The 19957-nt window shown below is 47.7% G+C and overlaps 2 protein-coding genes across 3 annotated transcripts; one reads left to right on the top strand and one right to left on the bottom strand.

Moving 5' to 3' along the window:
• Positions 1–3806: 3806 nt before the first annotated feature.
• Positions 3807–5449, bottom strand: LYPD4 (LY6/PLAUR domain containing 4). Of its 2 annotated transcripts, XM_045786452.1 has the most exons (4): positions 5383–5449; positions 5043–5186; positions 4251–4577; positions 3807–4009 (listed from the first exon to the last, which is right to left on the bottom strand). In XM_045786452.1, the coding sequence occupies exons 1-4, from the start codon at positions 5447–5449 to the stop codon at positions 3807–3809; spliced, it is 741 nt and encodes a 246-aa protein (XP_045642408.1). The 2 variants fall into 2 exon arrangements, with proteins under 2 accessions (XP_045642408.1, XP_045642418.1); XM_045786462.1 differs by lacking the exon at positions 5043–5186 and having other exon boundaries at positions 4251–4597; positions 5343–5449.
• Positions 5450–9832: 4383 nt separating this feature from the next.
• Positions 9833–15041, top strand: DMRTC2 (DMRT like family C2). The gene is made up of 9 exons (XM_045786467.2): positions 9833–9990; positions 11288–11555; positions 11678–11835; positions 12122–12198; positions 12473–12656; positions 12810–12936; positions 13682–13742; positions 13897–14071; positions 14929–15041. Exons 2-9 carry the CDS (start codon positions 11332–11334, stop codon positions 15039–15041), a joined length of 1119 nt encoding a protein of 372 aa, XP_045642423.1. The 5' UTR covers positions 9833–9990; positions 11288–11331.
• The last annotated feature ends 4916 nt before the right edge of the window (positions 15042–19957 follow it).

Below are 19957 nucleotides of genomic sequence, written 5' to 3'. Positions count from 1 at the left end.
CCACACTCCCTGCAGCCCTCTCCACTTCCTTGTTTGTAATGCTCCTTGTTAAGAATGGAAAATACGTGGACTGAACTAGATCAAGGCTCTCAAGCCCTGGGAATAGCTGGGGGTCATCAGCACCATGGACAGTGTCTCAGGCATGCTCCTCCCAGATGTTGAGCAGGGAGGAGGCAATGAGGGACTGCTGGAGAGGCTGCCCATTTCTATTCTACAGAAGAAAGACGCAATGAGGCAGAATGCTATCACAGGGACAACCCGATTCTGCTCTCATGTGAATCGTAAACCCTTTGCACATGTCTGGATGTTACTTGTTGGCACATCAATTACAGCTCCCTGCATGGCTGATTGCTGCCCCAGAGGGTGGCCTCAGGGAGGCTAGGAGTCTGCTCCAGCATCTTGGGGAACCTCCTGGCCCCTGAGAGTCAGGCCCCTCTCTTGTCTACAATAAGGAAGGTATGGTTCATGATTAACTTCAGACCCTTGGTGCCTGACCTTGGAAACACACCCATCACCCAGACTGGAGCTCCCCTGAGCACAGCCTCCTGTTTCCCGGGCCCCAGCTGAGCCCCCAGGCAGCAGGACTCAGCAGAACCCTGGGCTGTTCTCCCAGCTCCTCCTTGCTGAGCCCTGTGCCTGGTGTCAGAATCCTTTGCCATCTGTCTGTCCTTCCCAGCAGAGCAGACCTTCCGCCCAAAGGACAAGTGGGGCCTGAAGATCTCCCAGGTAGAATCCAATATCTGAGGGTTCCTACATCTGCCTGCAACCCCTCGGAGGAAGAGAAAACACTGGAGCCCTCGCTGTCACCCCCATCATCCTCTTTCCCATCCACAACCCACCCACAGAACCAACTCTGATGCTACAGACCAGCCCTGTCCTTCCATGAGCCTCAGGTCCATTCTGTTCACTCACAGTGGCCAACAGAAGGGTCACCTGGGTGCTCTTATCTTTACTATTTCTTTCCGTCTGCTCTTAGTTGGGTTCACTGTGCTCTTATTTTTCTAGTTCTTGTGGTAGGAACTTAGATTATTGCTTTGAGATAGTTCCTCTTTTACAATGTGTAAGCATTTCATGCTACAAATTCCCCTCTCAGGGAGGGGGGTAGGGGAATGGGATAGGCTGGTGATGGGTAGAAAGGAGGGCACGTATTGCATGGTGCACTGGGTGTTATACGCAACTAATGAATCATCAAACTTTACATCAAAAACCAGGGATGTACTGTATGGTGACATAATATAAAAATATATATATTATTAAAAAAAAAAACAAATTCCCCTCTCAGGACAGCATAAGCTGCATTCCACAAATGGAAAAGATTTCTTTTTAGTGTTTTTAATTTAATTCTGTGTATTTTTAGGGGCATCTGAGTGGCTCAGTCAGTTAAGCATCTGCCTTCAGCTCAGGTCATTATCTCAGGGTCCTGGGATGGAGCCCTGTGTTGGGCTCCCTGCTCAGCGGGGAGCCTGCTTCTCCCTCTCCCTCCACTGCTCCACCTGCTGGGGCTCACCAGACTCTCCCTCTCCTTCTCTCTCCCTCTCATCTCTCTCAAATAGATAACTAAAATATCTTTAAAAATCTCTGTATTTTTAAAATTCCTTCAAGATATCCTTTTTGAACCATAGATTATTTACAAATATGTAGCTTGCTTTACAAATGTTTTGGGGATGTCTGTTGTGTTTCTATTGCTGATTTCTAGTTTGATTACTATTTTCAGAGAACAGACTCTGATTTCAATTATTTTAAATTTGGTTAGGGGCTCCTGGCTTGTTTGGTCAGTGGAGCATGTGACTCTTGATCTCAGGGTTGTGAGTTCAAGCCCCACGTTGGGGGCAGAGTTTTCCTCAAAACAAAGTAAATTCGGTTAGCTTTCATATATGACAGCACACAGAAGCCACAGAGAAGGATGAACGGGACATCTTTCCCTTGGCTATTCTTTAGTAGTAGGTCAGCTGGCAGCCAATTCCACATTCGTCCTTCATCAGAAAATTTCCTTAGTTTCCCTTTCCTCCTGAAGATCATTCTGCCAGATACAGGATTTGTAGTCGACTTGAGAAACGTGCCACTTCCTTCTGGCCTCCATGCTGTCAAGTATAGACCTACCGTCACTAAATCAGTGTTCCTTCATATGCCATGGGTTGTTTCTCTGGCTGTTCTCATAGATTTTTTTTTTCTCTTGTCTTTAGTTTCCAGAAGTTTGCGATGTATCTCAGTGTGACTGTTTATCATGCTCGGGGTTCACTCAGTTTCTTGGACCATTATTTCTCCAGGTACTTTTTTCAGTCCATACTTTTTTCCTATTTCTGGTATCCAGTGGCACCAATGTTAGAGTCTTCCTTTCTAAAAAGATTTATTTATTTATTTGAGAGAGAGAGAGAGAGAGAGAGAGCGCACTCACAAGCAGGGGGAGGGGCTGAGGGAGAGGGAGGGAGACTACCCGCTGAGCACCAAGAGACCACCATCAAGGAGGATGGGCAGACTCCAGAAACTGGAGAAGGCTAGAAGATTGATCCACGCCTAGAGCCTCCAGAAAGGAATGTGGCCCTGCCAATATCTTTATTTTAGCCCAGTAAAACTCACGTTGGACTTCTGAACTCCAGAACTGTAAGATAGTAAATGTCTATTGCTTCTAAGCTGCTGTCTTTGTGGTAATTGGTTACAGCAGTAATAGAAAGTAAATATAGACTTCCTATTAGATTATATTGTTGTACTAATATCAAATTGGGGGGGCTTGATCATCATACTTGGATATATAGGAAAAATCCAGGTTCTGATGAGATACAGGCTGAAGTAGTTAGGGTGAAGTATTATGATACCTGTTACATCCAAATGATACATCAAAAATCGTATAGATAGATAGATAGATAGATAGATAGATAGATAGATATAATGAAAATGATTTGTGTGCAGGCACATGCATATATTTACCTCTATACAGATAAAATACAAATGTGGCATTGGTAAATAAGCATGAAAGGTATATGGGAGTTCCCTCTTAGTCTTGCAAATTTTCTCTAAGTTTTGTACTTTTTAATTGGAAGGGTGGGGCCTTATGTTTTAGAAGTACACACAGAAGAGTTTGCAAAGAATATTATATGATTTCTAATATTTAACCCAGTGATCCAGTGGGTGGAGGGAGATAGATACAACAAAGTTCATCATTAGTTGTTGCTTTGGAGCTGGGGATGGGTACATGGGGGTTCACAATACCATTCTCTCTAGTATAACAAACTAGAGTCCACTTGTATATATTTGTATGCAAACTCTCTTTGTATATCTTTGAAATTTTCCATATGAAAAGATTTTAAGGAAAGAGAAAAAATTTTCCAATTCAGAAGTTTTATCAGAATTCCACAGAACTTTCAACTCAAATCATCTAAAAATCATAGAAATTCATCCAAAGAATGAAAAGAGAATGGGGAGGAGAAAAGAAATTTTTGGGGGGGAGCGCCTGGCTGGCTCAGTTGGAGGAGCATGTAACTCTTGTTCTCAGGATCATGACTTCATGCCCCACATTGGGTGTAGAGATTACCAAAAAAAGAAAATAAACTTTAAAATAATATGTGGGGCCCTCCTGGTTGCTGGGCATGACTGTCACTTTGCCAATGACCCTCCTCCCCACCCACGCCCTGCTCACTTCACATGCACACTGTCCCCAGCCTGCCCCCCCCTCCACTTTCCTGGGTGTGTTTGGCTCCCCTCACGCTTTCCACGCCTTTACAATCCTCATGGAGCACAGGACAAAGCAGAAAGACAACTCTATGATTTATTGGGTTACAGGAAGGGGTTTGTCCAGTCCAGCTAGATTGTCAGTCCCTGAAGGCCAGCAGAAGACCTGAGAGGATACTCCAAGCAGGACTCCGACTGGAGGGCTCTGCACCAGCAATCTGGGCCTTTTCTAAGATGTTGAGGACCTCAGTCACTCTGATATTCCCAATATGGCGATAATCTGCTAAAAGTTTGTGATGTCCACGAGCACAGCCCAAGAGGAGGAAAGTGGTATTGAGAAGGCCTGTAAGGCAGACAGAGAGGAGTCAGGGACACTTCCAAGAAGCAAGCATTTTGCCCCTGCTTCCAGACACCCCTCATAACCCAGAACACCTGCTCTCCCACCAAAAACTTGGGTACCAGCCACCTTATCCTTCCTCCTTGGAATTCATATGCCTGGCCCCAGGCAGCCCCAATCCCCTCTTGGATCCCACCAGCCTCTCGCAGAGATGGGAAGGCACTAAATCAAGTTTCTCTTCTCTCACCTGCCTGAAATTTTAAGGTGGAACTATAACACTGAGAGGCATCGTAGGGGCAAGAATCAGTGGTGACAAAATTTGGGAGGCAATCCTTAGAGGGCTCGCCCACACAGGTCGGGCAACTATGGGAAGAAAATGCTGTAGACTTAGGAGTGTTGGCCTTGAGTTTCACAAAAGGATCCAAGTTGGTCAGGTTATTGCAGAGATATGTCCGGCAGACGCGGCTATAGGAGGCAATGGACAATCCAGGCGGCGAAACGAGGTAGGAGACTTGCTGGGGGTAAGATGAGGCTGGGCTGCAGCCCTTAAAACCCACAACTCCCCTTCTAGTCCCTGAGGAGCAGATTAGAGAGCTCTCATCAGTGCTGTTGTTGTGGCCACACCCAGAGTTCACCTTCCCACCCTGCACCCTGCTCTTCCAGCTCGCTCTGCCCCATCACCAACTTTGCCATGGGGTCCACTCGCTGCAGCAGCACAGGGCTCAGATTCCCAGGTCTCCATCTGTCTCTCCTCACCACCCCTCTCCACAGGAACCCCTGTGCTGCTCTCTCCCCTGTGTCCCTTTCTTTTCTTCTCTCCCAGATCGTCCCCCATCCACCTGGGATCTGCCCTCCTATCCAGTCCACACCACACCCAGCCAGGTCCTGCCCCTGTCCTGCCAGTGTCTTGACATTATTCCCAAGATAGAATGGAGTAAATGTTTGGAACTTGAGTCCAGAATCCCTGGGTGTTGGGAATGGAGCTGGGGGTCAGAAGAGCCAGGAAAAAAAGAAATGTATCAAAGTCACTTTCCTTCACCTGTCTCGATGAACACCAGCGTCTCCTCACAGCCCTCACTCAGCTTACACACCATGCTCCTCATCAGAAGCCATTTCCAGTCATGGAGAGAAACAGCTCTGAAGAGCGAAGATGTTGCTTCATAGCACAAAAGAGCCGCAGCCCCTAAAGAGAGAATGCCCTTCCAGTCATGGGCCCCTCACATTGCCTTCTCAGCCCCTCAATTGCCAGCCAAGAACTCAGCCTCCACAGATCCTGTCCCCTGAGGTACCCAGATATCCAGCCCTCCTTCCCACTAGTTATGTGAATCCAGCCTCCCACCCTCCGGGGGTCTCAAAGCATCCAGCCCCACAGGACATACGAGGCACAGTGGAGATGGCCCCTAGGAGGCAGAGCAGCTGCACAGGGCTGAAGTGTTGGGGTCTCATGGTCCTGGGTCTGGGTACTGGATGCTAGAGGTCAATCTGGAACCAAGTTCAATCCAGGTATCAAGCTCAGTTCTTGTCAGTTTCTGAATTCTCTGTTCACCTGTCTCTAGGTCACTGTTCCTAGAGCAGAAAGTTGATTGTCAGGGTGCCTTGGTGGCTCAGTTGTTAAGCATCTGCCTTCAGCTCAGGGTGTGATCCCAGAGTCCTGGGATCGAGCCCCACATCAGGCTCCTCCGATGGGAGACTGCTTCTTCCTCTCCCACTCCCCCTGCCTGTGTTCCCTCTCTTGCTGGCTGTCTCTCTCTCTGTCAAATAAATAAATAAAATCTTTTTTTAAAAAATAAAGTTGATTGTCAGTTTTTGTGACATAGGCTCCCTGAGACCTTCAGTGACACAAGTCTTCCCGTCTCCATAGTGTCCCCTCCAACCTGCCCCAAACCTACCACATTAGCTTCTCAATCTCCTGCTTAGGTCCTCCCATTGGACACGGTGCTGAGCAGGGCTCACTTAGTCAAAGGATCACTGTTACACAGTCTGTTCTCCAGTCAGAGACAATGAGATCAGAACAACAAGGGGGTCTGCATGGAAGTTAACCGAAATACTACTAAATAACTCTTGGTTCAGAAAAGGATCTTTAAAAGTATTTAGAAGTGAATAATAATGAACATAGTACACCTCTCTCTCTCTCACACACACACACACACACACACATGCATGTAAAATCTGGTGAAAACTAATTAAGGTCTATAGTCTAGTTAAGAGTTTTATGCCAATGTCAAGTTCATATTTGTATACTACAGTTATAGAAGATATCCCTGTGGGGAAGTGGAAGAAAGTATTTATGGCTTTATGACTTTTGCAACTTCTTGTGAGTCAATAACCATTTTAAAACCAAGTTTTTTTTAACTACACATCAAAATCTGAGACACAACTAAAGCAGTGCTTACAAGTAAATTTATACTTTCAATACATTTGTCAGGAAACAGGAACATTAAAAAACATGGTCATGGATTAACTCAAGAAGTTGTACAAGGTGCAACAAAACACCTGCCCCCCCAGTAAAGGACAGAAATTAAGATAATGGAAGAAATCAATGAATTCGAACAACAAAAATTATTATAGAAAACTTAACATTCATTCTTTGACAAAATCAGTGAGATAATTCTCCAGCAAATCTAATCAAGAGAAAAAGAGAAGATGCAAATAAAATACCAAATTAAAAATCAGAAGTAACAGACAGTGGCTGTTTAAAAAAAAGAAAATAAGGGGGCGCCTGGGTGGCACAGCGGTTAAGCGTCTGCCTTCGGCTCAGGGCGTGATCCCAGTGTTATGGGATCGAGCCCCACATCAGGCTCCTCCGCTATGAGCCTGCTTCTTCCTCTCCCACTCCCCCTGCTTGTGTTCCCTCTCTTGCTGGCTGTCTCTATCTCTGTCGAATAAATAAATAAAATCTTAAAAAAAAAAAAGAAAATAAGAGTATCATTAAGAACTCTACGTTTATAAATTTGAAAACCCAACTGAAGTGGGGGAGTCTGGCTGGCTCAATTGGTACATCATGTGACTCTTGATCTCAGGGTTGTGAGTTCGATCCCCACATTGGGTATAGAGATGACGTAAAAAAATAAAATCTTTAGAAAACCCAGATGAAGTGGATACATTTCTAAAATAATGTGAAATGCCAAGATTGGCATAAAAAGAGTATATGCAATACCTTAAAACAATGAAAATGGCCAAGGACCTCTGGCAAACTGTCAAGAAAAAGAGTAACCCCAGTAGGAAAATGGGTCAAACATACGAAGAGGCAGTTCTCAGAAGAGCAAACCAGAAAGGCTAAGAAACATGTGAAGAGACACTCAAGCTTAGCAATCAGAGAAAGGCAGTCTATCAAACTTTCCATCTCTCAGACTAGCAAAGGACCAGAAAGCTAGAAAAAGATACGTGTTGGCAACAATTTGGGGATACAGATACAGGGACCCTTGTGTAGTGCTGCTCATGGGGTTGTTGGGAGGGGGACAGGACCCTCTTCTGGACTCTGAGGAACAGTTGAGAGTTCTCATCAATGTTTCAGGCCCAAAGCAGTGTTGCAGGGAGGAATCTGGCAATACTAAGTCAAATTACATTTACAAATTTCCATTTCTGGTATATCCTAGGTACACATAACAGAGATTTCCACCTTCATCTACAAAGCAACATATACTAGGATGCAGCATTACTATGGAGATAGTGAGTCAAAGGCAATGTGGGCATTCCTCCCTGAGACTTAGTGAACACACAACATCCAGGGGGCGTACATCACAGAATATCGTGCAACAATTAAAAGAAACTGATTAGACATACGTATAACATGTACACGGATGGGTCAAAAAAGCACAGTGCTGATTATTTTAAATAAATAACACAATATCACTTGCATAATTTAAAACCACATGCACAGGGGTGTCTGGGTGATCAGCCAGTTAAGCATCCAGCTCTTGATTTCAGCTTAAGTTCTGGTCTCAGAGTCATGAGATCAAGACCCCCCTCAAACTCTGTGTTTAGCATGGAGTCTGCTTAAGACTCTCTCTCCCTCTCCCTCTGCCCCCCCCATGCTCTCTCTCTAAATAAATAAATAAAATCTGTTTTAAAAAGTAATAAAATAAAACCACATGTGCAGGGGTGCCTAGCTGGCTCAGTAGGAAGAGCATGCAACTCTTGATCTCAGGGTCATGAGTTTGAGCCCCATGCTGGCTGTAGAGATTACATGAATGAATGAATGAATGAACCTTTTTAAAAACACATGCACATAAGACACTGCACATCTGCAAGAACACAAGAACCAAAAGATATGCATTAACCACCTGAAGTGAGCACCTACAGGAGGGTTAGGGAATGCAAGTGGCACATGAAGATTACTGGAAATACTAAATAAAACTATGTAGGTGGTACAAAAATCCATAGGCTTTGGACACAAAGGTGGAGCAAGGTTAGAATCTTTACCCCTCTACTTACTAGCTGCACAATCGTGTATAAGTTGTTGAACTCATTTATAAAATGGATCAGTAATACATCTCATAAGGTCACTGTTGAAAATTAGTAAGCTCATTAATATAAAGTGCCATGCAAGTGCTAAACTCTCCATAAATGTTGGTTCTCTGGTCTCTGTCTCTCCACTATCTAAAGGATCAAGGTCAACCTCTTCAGTAGACAGTCAAGCCTCCCACACCCCAAATCCCCCACCGCTAGATTGGCCCCAAACAACCTGTCCAACTTTGTCTAGTACTCCTCCCCTGCACAGCAGTCCAGCTAGAGGTCACTTCACCACCCTTTTCTGTCCAGAATGCCTGGCACACAGGCTCTGTAACACAGGAGTCTGTAGCAAACAAAGGGGCTAAAACCTGCAGAAAAGATGGGACACAGGACTGGGGAATGAAGGCTGACAAAGGATCACACAAAGGGATTGGGCCAATCAGAAAAGATGGCACAGACCAGCCTGGAATGCAAAACGACAGGATCCAAAAGTCTGAGCACAAATGGAGACACAAACAGAAAAGAGTGGAATGAGATCCTCAGGGGAAAAGGACCAAGAGGTGGTCAGAGGGGATGCTACCCCTACAAAAGAGAAACCATGGAGAGGAGGAGGAGCAAACTGATGGACTGCAGCCTTGCAGGGAGTCAGAGGACCAGCAGCGAGAGCACAATAGGAGAGGCAGGAAAATGAGGCCTGGGGCACAAAGACGTGGCTCTCAGGGGGAAAAGAAGACAGGGGGTGGAGGCACAGAGAAAAGGGGACAACAGGAGAGGGTGGGAGGGAAATCGTGAGACACACGGAGAAGGCAGGTGAAGATGACAGAGTGGAGCCCAGATGAAACTGATGAATTGAGGTGAAATCGGGGAGGGACACGCATGCAGACGCGGGAAAGGGCCGAAGGGACAGAAATACTACCGCAGCGAATCGGAAAGAAAGGGAAGAAAGGGGAGGACAGGGCCAGGCTATTCGGAAGTTAGGAACGTAGAAGAAGGGGGTCCAAAAATCAGCAGGATGGACAGGCGGACAGAAACTCCCAAGAGAACGAGAAAACCAAAGTTAGGAAAATCAGCACCTAAACGGACGGGAAGAGAGACACGGAAAGGGGCGCAACCTGAGGAGGTGGGAGAGGGGAAGGAAACGGGAAAAATCACAGGAGGGGAAACGCACGCATAAAAGGAGAAAGGTAGATCCGGAGTTGGGGCACAGGGAGAGAAGTGAGAGAAACACGAGCGTCCAGGCAGCGAAGAAGAACCGCCCAAGCGAAGCCGAAGCCAGGAACACAAGAGGCAAAACCGCGCAGTGCAGGCTAGAGGGCGAGACTGCGCGTGCGCACACAGGTCCAGGTCAACGCCTGGGGGTCGCGCCTGGCAGCCGTTTCGGGGGGGCAGGGCCAGTCTCATCCTGGGAGCAGTACTCGACGCCCCATTGGCCACCTCTCCCAAAAGGGGAACAACAATCTGGGAAGGCAAGCCACAGGGGGAGGGGCAAGTGGGGGGGTGAGATTCAACTCGACGCGCTATTGGCTGGCCTGACAGTCTATTGGCTGGCCTGACAGTCTGGCGCGAGGAGAAGCAGGCTAAAGGTAAGGGGAGGGCCGTCAGCGCAGGATCTTGAAGCCTATTGGTCACTTGCCTCGGTGGCGGGAGACGGCACTTGAAGCTCATTGGCCCTTGTGAGAAGGGGCGGGAAAACCGGCGCGAGCGCGGCCGTTCCTCACGCCACTTCCTCACCGCGTCCTTTCTGGTCCTCCTGACTGGGTCTGATTTTGCTCCCTCGAGGCTGTGGTAACCGCGGGCTGAGGACGCGAACACGACCCCGCCCCTCCCTGTCCCTTCTCCCCCTCTCTGTGGCGCTGGACCCCCTCCCCCGCCTCCCCCTCGCGCTCCTCGCGCTCCTCGCGCCCCTCTCCTCCCCTCCCCCACGCCTCGGGCCCCTGGGCGCGCTCCGCGTGCCCCGCCCCCTCCCTGGGACCCTGGAGCGAGGCGAGGCCGCAGGCCCAGATGCTGAAAGGGGGTGCACGCGAGTAACAGCCACGCGAGGCGGTGGTGCGCTGCAGGGAGGTGGGCTGGGCGATGCGTGAGATCGGTTGCTGGGAATGGGCAAAGGCCCCCGAAGCACCCAGCGCGGCGACCACCGGGTTTGCGTCAGAGTTTGGAGGGCATGTGGGTGCAGGAGGGGAATCCGTGCCATGAGGAGGGGGCCTGCGGCCGAGATCGGGGCCTGGCTTCCGGAAGGGGCTCAGTAAATGTTTGTTGAGTGAATGAAAATAATTCTTGAAAGTGGGCCAAGGAATCCGTGAGACTAAAGTAATCGCGGGGGTGGGGGGAGGAGGCAAGAGAGTGTTCTGATTTTAAAGGGGAGCAAGGGGAACGTTGACTTGCAGGAGGTACACGACGCTACGAATTGAACGGGGAGCATAAAGGTAGTTGTAAGAATTGGATAAATGCAGGAGGGAAGGAAGGTCGTTGCTGAAGACGCTGGCGGGGAAAAACCATCAGAACGGGGCATTGGGGGAAGTGGGTGTAGAATCCCTTGGCGGGCACGTGAATGCACAGGTATGAGCGTGGGACTTGTGCACAGGAAAGCACAGGCCAGCAGCTGAGAACAATGTTTGGTTGAAAGAACACATAAGGGAAGGGGGAGAGAGGCGCCAGGGAAGAAGGCGAGCCTTCTGGGAAGGAGGACGCCGGAGGAAGGCAGTGGGGTGAAGGAGGAAGAAAGCCTGGGTGGGGGGTCGGGGGGATCGAGGGTGAAAGCTGAGTCCACAGATGGGTGCCGTGGAAACCCCTTCAGGTGTGGCCTCCCAGGGGCAGGAGGGCTGGTCAGGAGAGGGCCCACGTGGCCACCCTGACCTTCCACTCCTGCCTCTAGATCCATGGAAGCCAACGAAGTGCCCATTGTCCACCACTGTGCCTCCGACTCTGCCACAGGGGATGAGACCAGAGCCCCCCCAGGCACGGAGCTTATCCCCAGGAGAGCTGTCAGTCGCTCTCCAACCTGTGCCCGCTGCCGAAACCATGGCGTCACTGCGCACCTCAAGGGCCACAAGCGCCTGTGCCTCTTTCAGGCTTGCGAGTGTCACAAATGTGTCCTCATCTTGTGAGTATGAATGAAATCCAGGGAAGGGAGGAGGATGGGTCTCATCTAAACCGAGGCTGACTTTGACCCACAACCCCCATTTTATTTTTTTTTTATTTTTTTTTCCACAACCCCCACTTTAGGGAGCGCCGGAGGGTCATGGCTGCCCAGGTGGCATTGCGTAGGCAACAGGAGGCACAGCTGAAGAGACATCTGGCTCAGGGACTGATGAGGAGAGGGGCAGCTCCTCCCAAAGCTCCTAGCCATGTCAAGAAGGGAGCCACTCGACCAGGGGTCCCCCGTGAGTGTCTGGCCAGGGATAGGTCAGGGTTTGGGGTGGAAAAAGCATAAGTAGGAAAAGAGTCCCAGAGCCACCATTGAAATTGTTGTGTGACCTCGGGCAAAGTGTTTCTACTCTCTGGGCGGCCTCAGTCTCTCCAACTTTAAAATGCATTCAGGTTTTGGGAGGATGTAGTGAGATCCATGGGTAGAAAAAGGCCACAGGGAGATAAGAACTCAGTTTGCAGTTGAAGTGGGAGGGGGGTCAGGAGAATGGGCTTATCAGAGCTCTCCTTGGTCCCTCACAGCTGGAAAGGAGAACATAGCACCCCAGCCTCAGACACCCCATGGGGCAGTCCCATTGGCACTGACACCCCCTGGAAAGGTAAGGAGAACCTGGGCCCTGGGGGAGTGAATCCTATACTAGCCCCTGCCCAGACCCCATCCTCTGTGCCTTCAACACTTGGGTTCTAGATCTAGCCCTGATTTGCAGTATCATCCTGGGCAAACCACTTCTCTTCTATGGGTAAAAAATGTGAAGGTGGGATTTTACAGCCCTCCCAAGTCTAAAGTTTTGAGGTGCTACCTCCATCCTAGAACATACTCATTCTTTCCCCAGCCTTGTTCCTGACTCCAACCTGTGCTCTCTGCCCTTGCAGGATAACTCCCGTGGGCCTCTGCTGCTCAGCCGTCCCCCAGAAGCCTTGCCTTTGTCCTGGACTCCGGGGCCTCCAGGCCCTTGGGCTCCTGGATACTGGCTGCCTCCAGGCCTTTCCATGCCACCTCCAGTGGTATGCCGCTTGCTATGCCAAGAACCTACTGTCCCTCTGCATCCCTTTCCTGGTAAGATGGATTCAACATTCATTCAACAGATATTTGAATGCCATCGTACTGCTGTATCAGAAAGAGAAGAGGAAGGGGATGCAGGGTAGGAAGGAAGATGGAAGCCATGACCTTTAACGCCTGTACACTCCTGCATTCTCTTGCCCTCATTAGGCTTTGACCCTGGCACTTCCCTCCGGATGCCCACTCATGGGCCCCTCCCAACCTGCCCAGGATCTCGTCCGATACTGACGGCTCCACTTTCTGGAGAATCCCAAGGGCCCTCTACCCTGCCCCGCGCGTGAGTAGGGAGGGAAGGATATGTCTATAATGTGCCTAATGCTGTCCAGGACCCCACAGTAGATGATAGAGAACACAAGGTCTCAGACTAATGCGTGAGGAGGAGCTCTCCTAGCTCTGCCATTGCCTGCTTGGGAACCTTTGTGTAAGTATCTTTACCTCTCTGAACCTGGTTTTCTGTCAGTAAGGTGGAGACACAATTACCTTCTTTTTGCTTTGTCATGAGAATTAGTGATAATGTATGGAATACACCCTAGCAGAGGCCCTGGCCTTGACAAATAGTGGCTGTTAAACCCTCTTAAACAGATAAAACGGAATCAAATTGCCTGCTGAAAGGGTAGGGTGGGGCATGATGGTGAGAGCCTCAGAGACTTAGAGGCCAGAGGCCATCAGAGAAAGCTTCTTAAAGGTGCGCCAAGCTGCTCCTCAAGTTCCATGGGGATTGGGGAACTAGGGGAGGGAAACTAGACTCTGGTAGGGCAAGAACAGCCACCCCAGTCCCTCTCGCTGTTTGATATGTTTTTTAAAAATTGACACCAATGACTTCCTGTAATTGTCACAGTAGCTCTGGGGAAAAGAAGCTGGCAGGGATTTTCATTTTATAGCAAATAAAGCAGACCGAGACAGGGGAAGGGACTTGCCCAAGTCCACAAAGCCTAATGGCCCAGCAAGCATCCAGACTCCCCCATGTGAGCATGTCTGTCCATGTGTTTAATCCCCTTGGCATCTTCTCTTCTTTCTTCTAGATGTTCGACTCTGATACTCCAGCCCTGTGGCACCCCAGACCCTCTTCTGCTGCAGCCACAGGTCCTGGGAAAGAAGTGGGATCCAGAACTGTGGGAGGAAATTGAGCCTGGGGAAGGGAAGATAGGGGATAGTGAAGTAACGAGGGGCTGGGAGAGTACTTGGAGGGTGGGCAGAATGGGGGTTCCCAGTCTGTTTCTTTCCTTTTCTTTTGCAGGCCCCCGGAGCTTCTCGCCTGGCCTGGACCTCTGCCCCCTCAGAGCGGCAGCTGCAGCGGGAGGCAGCTGAGGCTCTTGTGGGTCTGAAAGATTCCTCCCAAGCTCCCCGCCTGACCTCTTCTGTTCCCCCCAACCCTGCCTGGATCTCCCTCCTCCACCCCTGTGGCCCACCAGGTAAGCTGTTCCCTGAAAGAAGATGGGATAAGGATGGTTGGGAAATGGAGGTACCAGAGTAAGTAGGGACTAACCAAAGAGATCAGGGGGTCAGCAGGCTTCTCAACCCAGCTCCTGGAATTGCAGTTGAGAGTTGTTTGGTGAATTAGTTTTATTAATTTTGTGCTCAAAAGCAAATGTCCGGTGCCCTGATATCAAGGAAAAGGAGGCCCTGAGAGAGGCAGGGACTTGCCCAAGGGCATATGGCAAGACTGGCAGAGCCTGATCTCCTGATTCCAGCCTAAGGCTCCTCTCTAGACCCAAGCTGTCTGCTGCAGATCTGATAAATGCCTTCAAGGAATTTCCATTCTACTGGAAAACATAATGCCTTCACAAAGCTCAGTGACAAACCTGGAAAGAACTAGAGGAATCTTGAGGAATGAGACCTATGGGGACAAAGAGGGAAGGCCAAGGATTCTCCTGTCCAAGATGGTGGATTGGGCATGGTGTGTGGATGAGAACTGGACGAACTGCTGGAACAGAAGGACATGAGGCTGGAGAGACTTCCGATCATGGAGGTCTGGCATGCCAGGCTTAGGAGTCCAGACCAGCAATTGTGCATGAAAGGGAGCCAGGGGATGTTTCTGAGCTAGGCAGGGACATATTCAGAGACCCTGAGCTTTAGAAGACAAGTGTGGTGGCTGCGATGGAAGGATTGAAAAAGACGTGACTAGAGGTGGGAAAATCAGTGAGGCGAAAGTGTTTACTGCAATCCAGGTGAACGAGGATGAAGCCTGGATTGGATGGGGTAAAAAGAGGGGGTTGCTGGGAGAGGAATGGATATGACCTAGTCCTACCCCCTTCTTTCCTGCTTATAGCTCCTGCTGGAGGAAGAGGATTCCAGCCTGTTGGCCCCTCTCTCCGACCCAGCCCAGCCCCCTCTGTGGCTCTGCATATTGGGCGTCTGGGCTCTATCTCCCTCCTAAGCTAGAAGCCCAGAGATGGAGGTCTTGCTGGGGCAAGAGGCAACAGCCTGTGGGCACTGCATATTTGGTATTTTACTTCTGGATTTATGCATGGAATTTAATGTAGTACAAGCTTCCGGCTTTTCTTTTTTTTTTTTTAAGCTTTCAGGTGTTTCGTTAGCTTTTGGTTCCTTGTGTAGTGTGGGCATTTCCTTGACTGAAAGTGGTATTCTCTTACTCACTTGTGTCCTGGGACGTTTTTAAAATCCCCAACAAAGTGAGAGTTGTGCAGTTTAAGCTAACCAGTATCTAAATAGGTTTTTGCATGAGTTCACGTTCCAGAATATTTATTTGACATGTGATTCTATACATACCTATGCACTCGTGTCTGTTTCCATGCATGCAAAAACAGGAGAGTATTTTCATTTTGTGTCCACCTTTGGGTGAGTAACTGAGAAATAAACCTTTGTTGTTTTAAGCCACTGAGATTTGGGGATTGTTTGTTGCCACAGCCTAACCTAGTCTATACTGACACAAAGGACTTGTTCATGGGACGCCTGGGTGGCTCAGTTGGTTAAGAGTCTGCCTTCCGCTCAGGTCATGATCCCAGGGCCCTGGGATTGAGTCCTGCATTGGACTCCTTGCTCAGCGGGGAGCCTGCTTCTCCCTCTGCCTGCTGCTCCCCCTGCTTGTGCTCTCTCTCTGACAAAAAAATAAAATCTTTAAAAAAAAAAAAAGGACTTGTTCAATTCACTTTTCAGTAACTACCACAAATAAATACAAACTTGGATTTCTTATAGTCAAATAAGAAAGATTGGTAGAGGAAGATAGTGGGAGATTCACTGATTCAACAATGAAGTGTCTGCTCTGATCATTTCCAGCTGTCCAGAGGGCTACAAATTGAAACGCATACAGGGCCAAGCACATCATATAAACAAGTAAAGAAAGCTGGATGAGCCCTAGAAAACTGAGAATGCATGCCCTGCCTAACAGGACAGCCTCCTTTGCCTTAGTGGATTGTCACCAGGCAGGAAAGTGGCTATTGCCACAACTTCCGATTCTTCGAGAGAAGCTGGAAAACTGAATTTCTATTTAGAAATCTTAATTTTCAAATGATGGCTCAGTTTTCTTCTTTAAATCCTACGTGAGCCAAACAAAACATTATCTTCAGGCCAGCGTTGGCCAATGGAATGCCAATTTAACGCTAACCTAATGTAACATTTTTCAAATGGGGAAACTGAGGCCAATAAGAATAGGAAGAATCAAGTTAGCCTTTATCAAGAGTTTTTCCTGAACTAGGGGGATTCATGTGTCTAAGGTTTGAAGGACCTACAAAAGGTAAGAGACCATTATTACCATTTATTGAGTACCCCACTATATGTGATTCACATATATCCTCACAGCAACTCTGTGAACCATGCATGCTTACTCCCATTTTACAGATAAAGAACAAGTTTAAAGAGAGAAAGTGCCCTGCCCAGCTATTTTAGGGAAAATTTCCAGGCAAATATAGAGGGAAGTTTCCCTCTTGTCAAGTCCCAAATCAATTAGTAGGTAATTTTTACAAAACAGAATGAAAGATTCAGGACTCCAGGAGACAGGCATGAGCCCAAGGGTTTTTCAAAAAGTCTTTTAGTTCTCTATTCAAGGTATCCTTAAGTGATAATCAGATCTTACCTGCATTTGTCTCATAGTCCCCTGCTGTCAAGTGCTCCTTGAACCGTTCCACACATATGAAGGGCAGAGAAAGAAGGACAAGCAGGCTCCCCAGGACACAGGGCTTGATTCCACAACCCTAGGATCATGACCTGAGCCAAAGGCAGATGCTTAACCCACTGAGCCACCCAGGAGTCCCCTTACACCCTTCTTTTTATTCAGGATGATTGCTGGTGATGGCATTCAGTCACAGCTTGTTTCTTGGTGTCTGGGGCCTTGAGAAGGTAGGCTGCTTCTACTTCCTAACATTACAGAGTAACAAATCTGCGTGCAACACTTCTCAGGACTCAGTGCAAAATAATTAAAGGAGGAAAATCCACTTCACACTTCCTTCCCTCTCCTTGTTATAACTTAGATATATGATTGCCCCTTAGTAGACTTGCCATGTCATGCTCTCCCAAGTGACAGACGACCAAGTCCACATGGTCACGGAGATTTGCAACATGAAACATGGCTGAGACCCTGCTACTCACAGCTGAGCAAAGGCCCCAGTACACCAAGGTCACACAGCTGGGAAGAGTAAAAGAGACAGTATAATTTGGGGTTAAAGGATGACATGAGAAGATGGGAAAAGAGATGAGGACTGGGCCAAGGAGCTAGGGGCAGGCCCCTCTTTCCAAACCCTTCTCACTTCTCAGCAGCCCACCTCCCCTTCCAACCAGACCTGCAGGGCTTTTCATACTACTGACTAGGCCTACTAGGTCTGTCATTTCCTTAGGGCTTTTTTAGAGCAGTTTTTCACAGCAAAACTGAGCAGAATATAAGTGTTCCCATGGTCTCCCTGCCCCCACACAAGCACAGCCTCCCCCACTATCAACATACCCGACCAGAGTGGTACATTTGTTAAAGCTGATCAGCCTACATTGATGTGTCATTACCACCTAAAGTCCATAGTTTACATTAGGGTTCACTCTTATTTGTGCATTTTATGCACAAGTGTACAAAATTGTACATTTTATGGGTTTGGACAAACATAATGACATGTATCCACCTAATGGTATCACACAGAATAGTTTTGTTTTTTAAGATTGTATTTGTTTATTCGACAGAGATAGAGAGCACAAGCCGGGGAACCTGCAGGCACAGGGAGAAGCAGGCTCCTCACTGAGCAGGGAGCCCAATGCAGGACTCGATCTCAAGACCCTGGAATCATGACCTGAGTGGAAGGCAGACGCTTAACCAACTGAGCCACTGTAGGCACCCATATCACACAAAATAGTTTCACTGTCCTAAGATTTCTCTGTGCTCCACCTATTATTCATCCTTCCCCCACCAACTGGCAACCAATGACCTTTTTACTGTTTCCATAATTTTGGTTTTTCCCAGAATGTCATATAGTTGGAATCCTACAGTATGCCTTTTCAGATTGCCTTTTTTCAGTTAGTAACGTGCATCTAAGTTTGCTTTATCTTTTCATGTCCTGATAGTTCCTTTCTTTTTCGCACTAGCATTCTATTATCTAGATGTACCACAACTTCTAATCATTTTTAAATTCTCTGTCTATAGAGCTATGGGAAAAAAAGTTGGAGAGTCATCAGTTGTGGATTCAAATCCCAGCTCGGGCTTTACCCTTACTTGAGCTTTGTCAAGCAACCTGATACTCTAAAACTCAGTTGCCTGGTTTGTAACTACCTTACAGAGTTGTTAAGATTATGAACCTGTAAAAATTAATACCAAGGACATAGTACTGAGAAACCATGTTATCTAAAATCATAGACTGTCAGAAAGTTTGCTCTTTGAAATCACAGTAATAGTGAGAAGGGGACATCTCACTCTTGCCTGGAGGGTCACTTTAACATAGAGAAGCAGGCATGATTTCCAACCCAGTTACAGAGTTTCAGAGGAGGGATTTCTGGAGATAACATTGCATGTTTATCTTAACCCTATAATTTCTGAAGAAACAGGACCCTGTGTCTGCTTCTCAGCCCGGGCATGATGTTGACTCCATTAGGTAGGATCTGCTTTGCCCTGAGTCCATCAAAGCTCTGCTTAACATAAATTTTACCTAACCTTCATTCTTCCCCAAAACCTGTATTAACCCCGTGTCTTCCTTTGTTTGGTGAGGCACACTACACAGTTCCTCTGAAGACATCTTCCTTTAAAAAACAAATATTTAGTAAATTGACTCAAGTGAATTAAGCTTAAATGATTCAGCACTGATATTAGAAATGCACATCAAGGGATGGCTGGGTGGCTCAGTGGGTTAAGCATCTGCCTTTGGCTCAGGTCATGATCCCAGGGTCCTGGGACTGAGTCCGGCATGGGCCTCCCTGCTCAGCGGGGAGCCTGCTTCTCCTTCTGCCTGCCGCTCTCCCTGCTTGTGCTCTCTCTCTCTCTCTGGCAAATAAATAAAATCTTTTTTAAAAGTACATCAAGGGGCGCCTGGGTGGCACAGCGGTTAAGCGTCTGCCTTCGGCTCAGGGCGTGATCTCGGCGTTCTGGGATCGAGCCCCACATCAGGCTCTTCCGCTACGAGCCTGCTTCTTCCTCTCCCACTCCCCCTGCTTGTGTTCCCTCTCTCACTGGCTGTCTCTATCTCTGTCGAATAAATAAATAAAATCTTTAAAAAAAAATAAAAAAATAGGGGCGCCTGGGTAGCGCAGTCGTTAAAGCGTCTGCCTTCCGCTCAGGGCGTGGTCCCGGCGTACCGGGATCGAGTCCCACATCGGGCTCCTCTGCTGTGAGCCTGCTTCTTCCTCTCCCACTCCCCCTGCTGTGTTCCCTCGCTGGCTGTCTCTCTCTGTCAAATAAATAAATAAAATCTTTAAAAAAAAAATAAATAAATAAATAAATAAAAATAAAAAAAATAAAAAAATAAAAAATAAAAGTACATCAAAATTGTATAAAAAGTGAATATAAATTACCCAAGTATACGGATGTTTATAGTCACACATGCATACAACTTACATATTCAAACACACATATGTTGATTCGGGGCATGGGGAATCGGAGATACTAAAACTATTCCCAAGGGTGAAATAGATTTCAACAACATTCTGCATGAATCTAAATACATGATGTTATCATGCTGGAAGCATGGTTTATGTTCTAGACTGAATGTTTGTGTCACCCCCCAAAACTCCTATATTGAAACCTAATTTCCACTTGTGATGGTATATGGAGGTGGTGCCTTTGGAGGGGATTAATGCCCTAATAAAATGCTCCCCAAAGAGCTCCCTCACTCACCTTTCTGCCATGTGAGGACATGGCAAAAAGATGTCTATGA

The sequence above is a fragment of the Ursus americanus genome, chromosome 21 (genome assembly GCF_024610735.1).
Source record: "Ursus americanus isolate L20-20 chromosome 21, mUrsAme1.1.p, whole genome shotgun sequence".
Taxonomy (NCBI): Eukaryota; Metazoa; Chordata; class Mammalia; order Carnivora; family Ursidae; genus Ursus; species Ursus americanus.
This window is presented reverse-complemented; position numbering and strand designations above follow the sequence as displayed.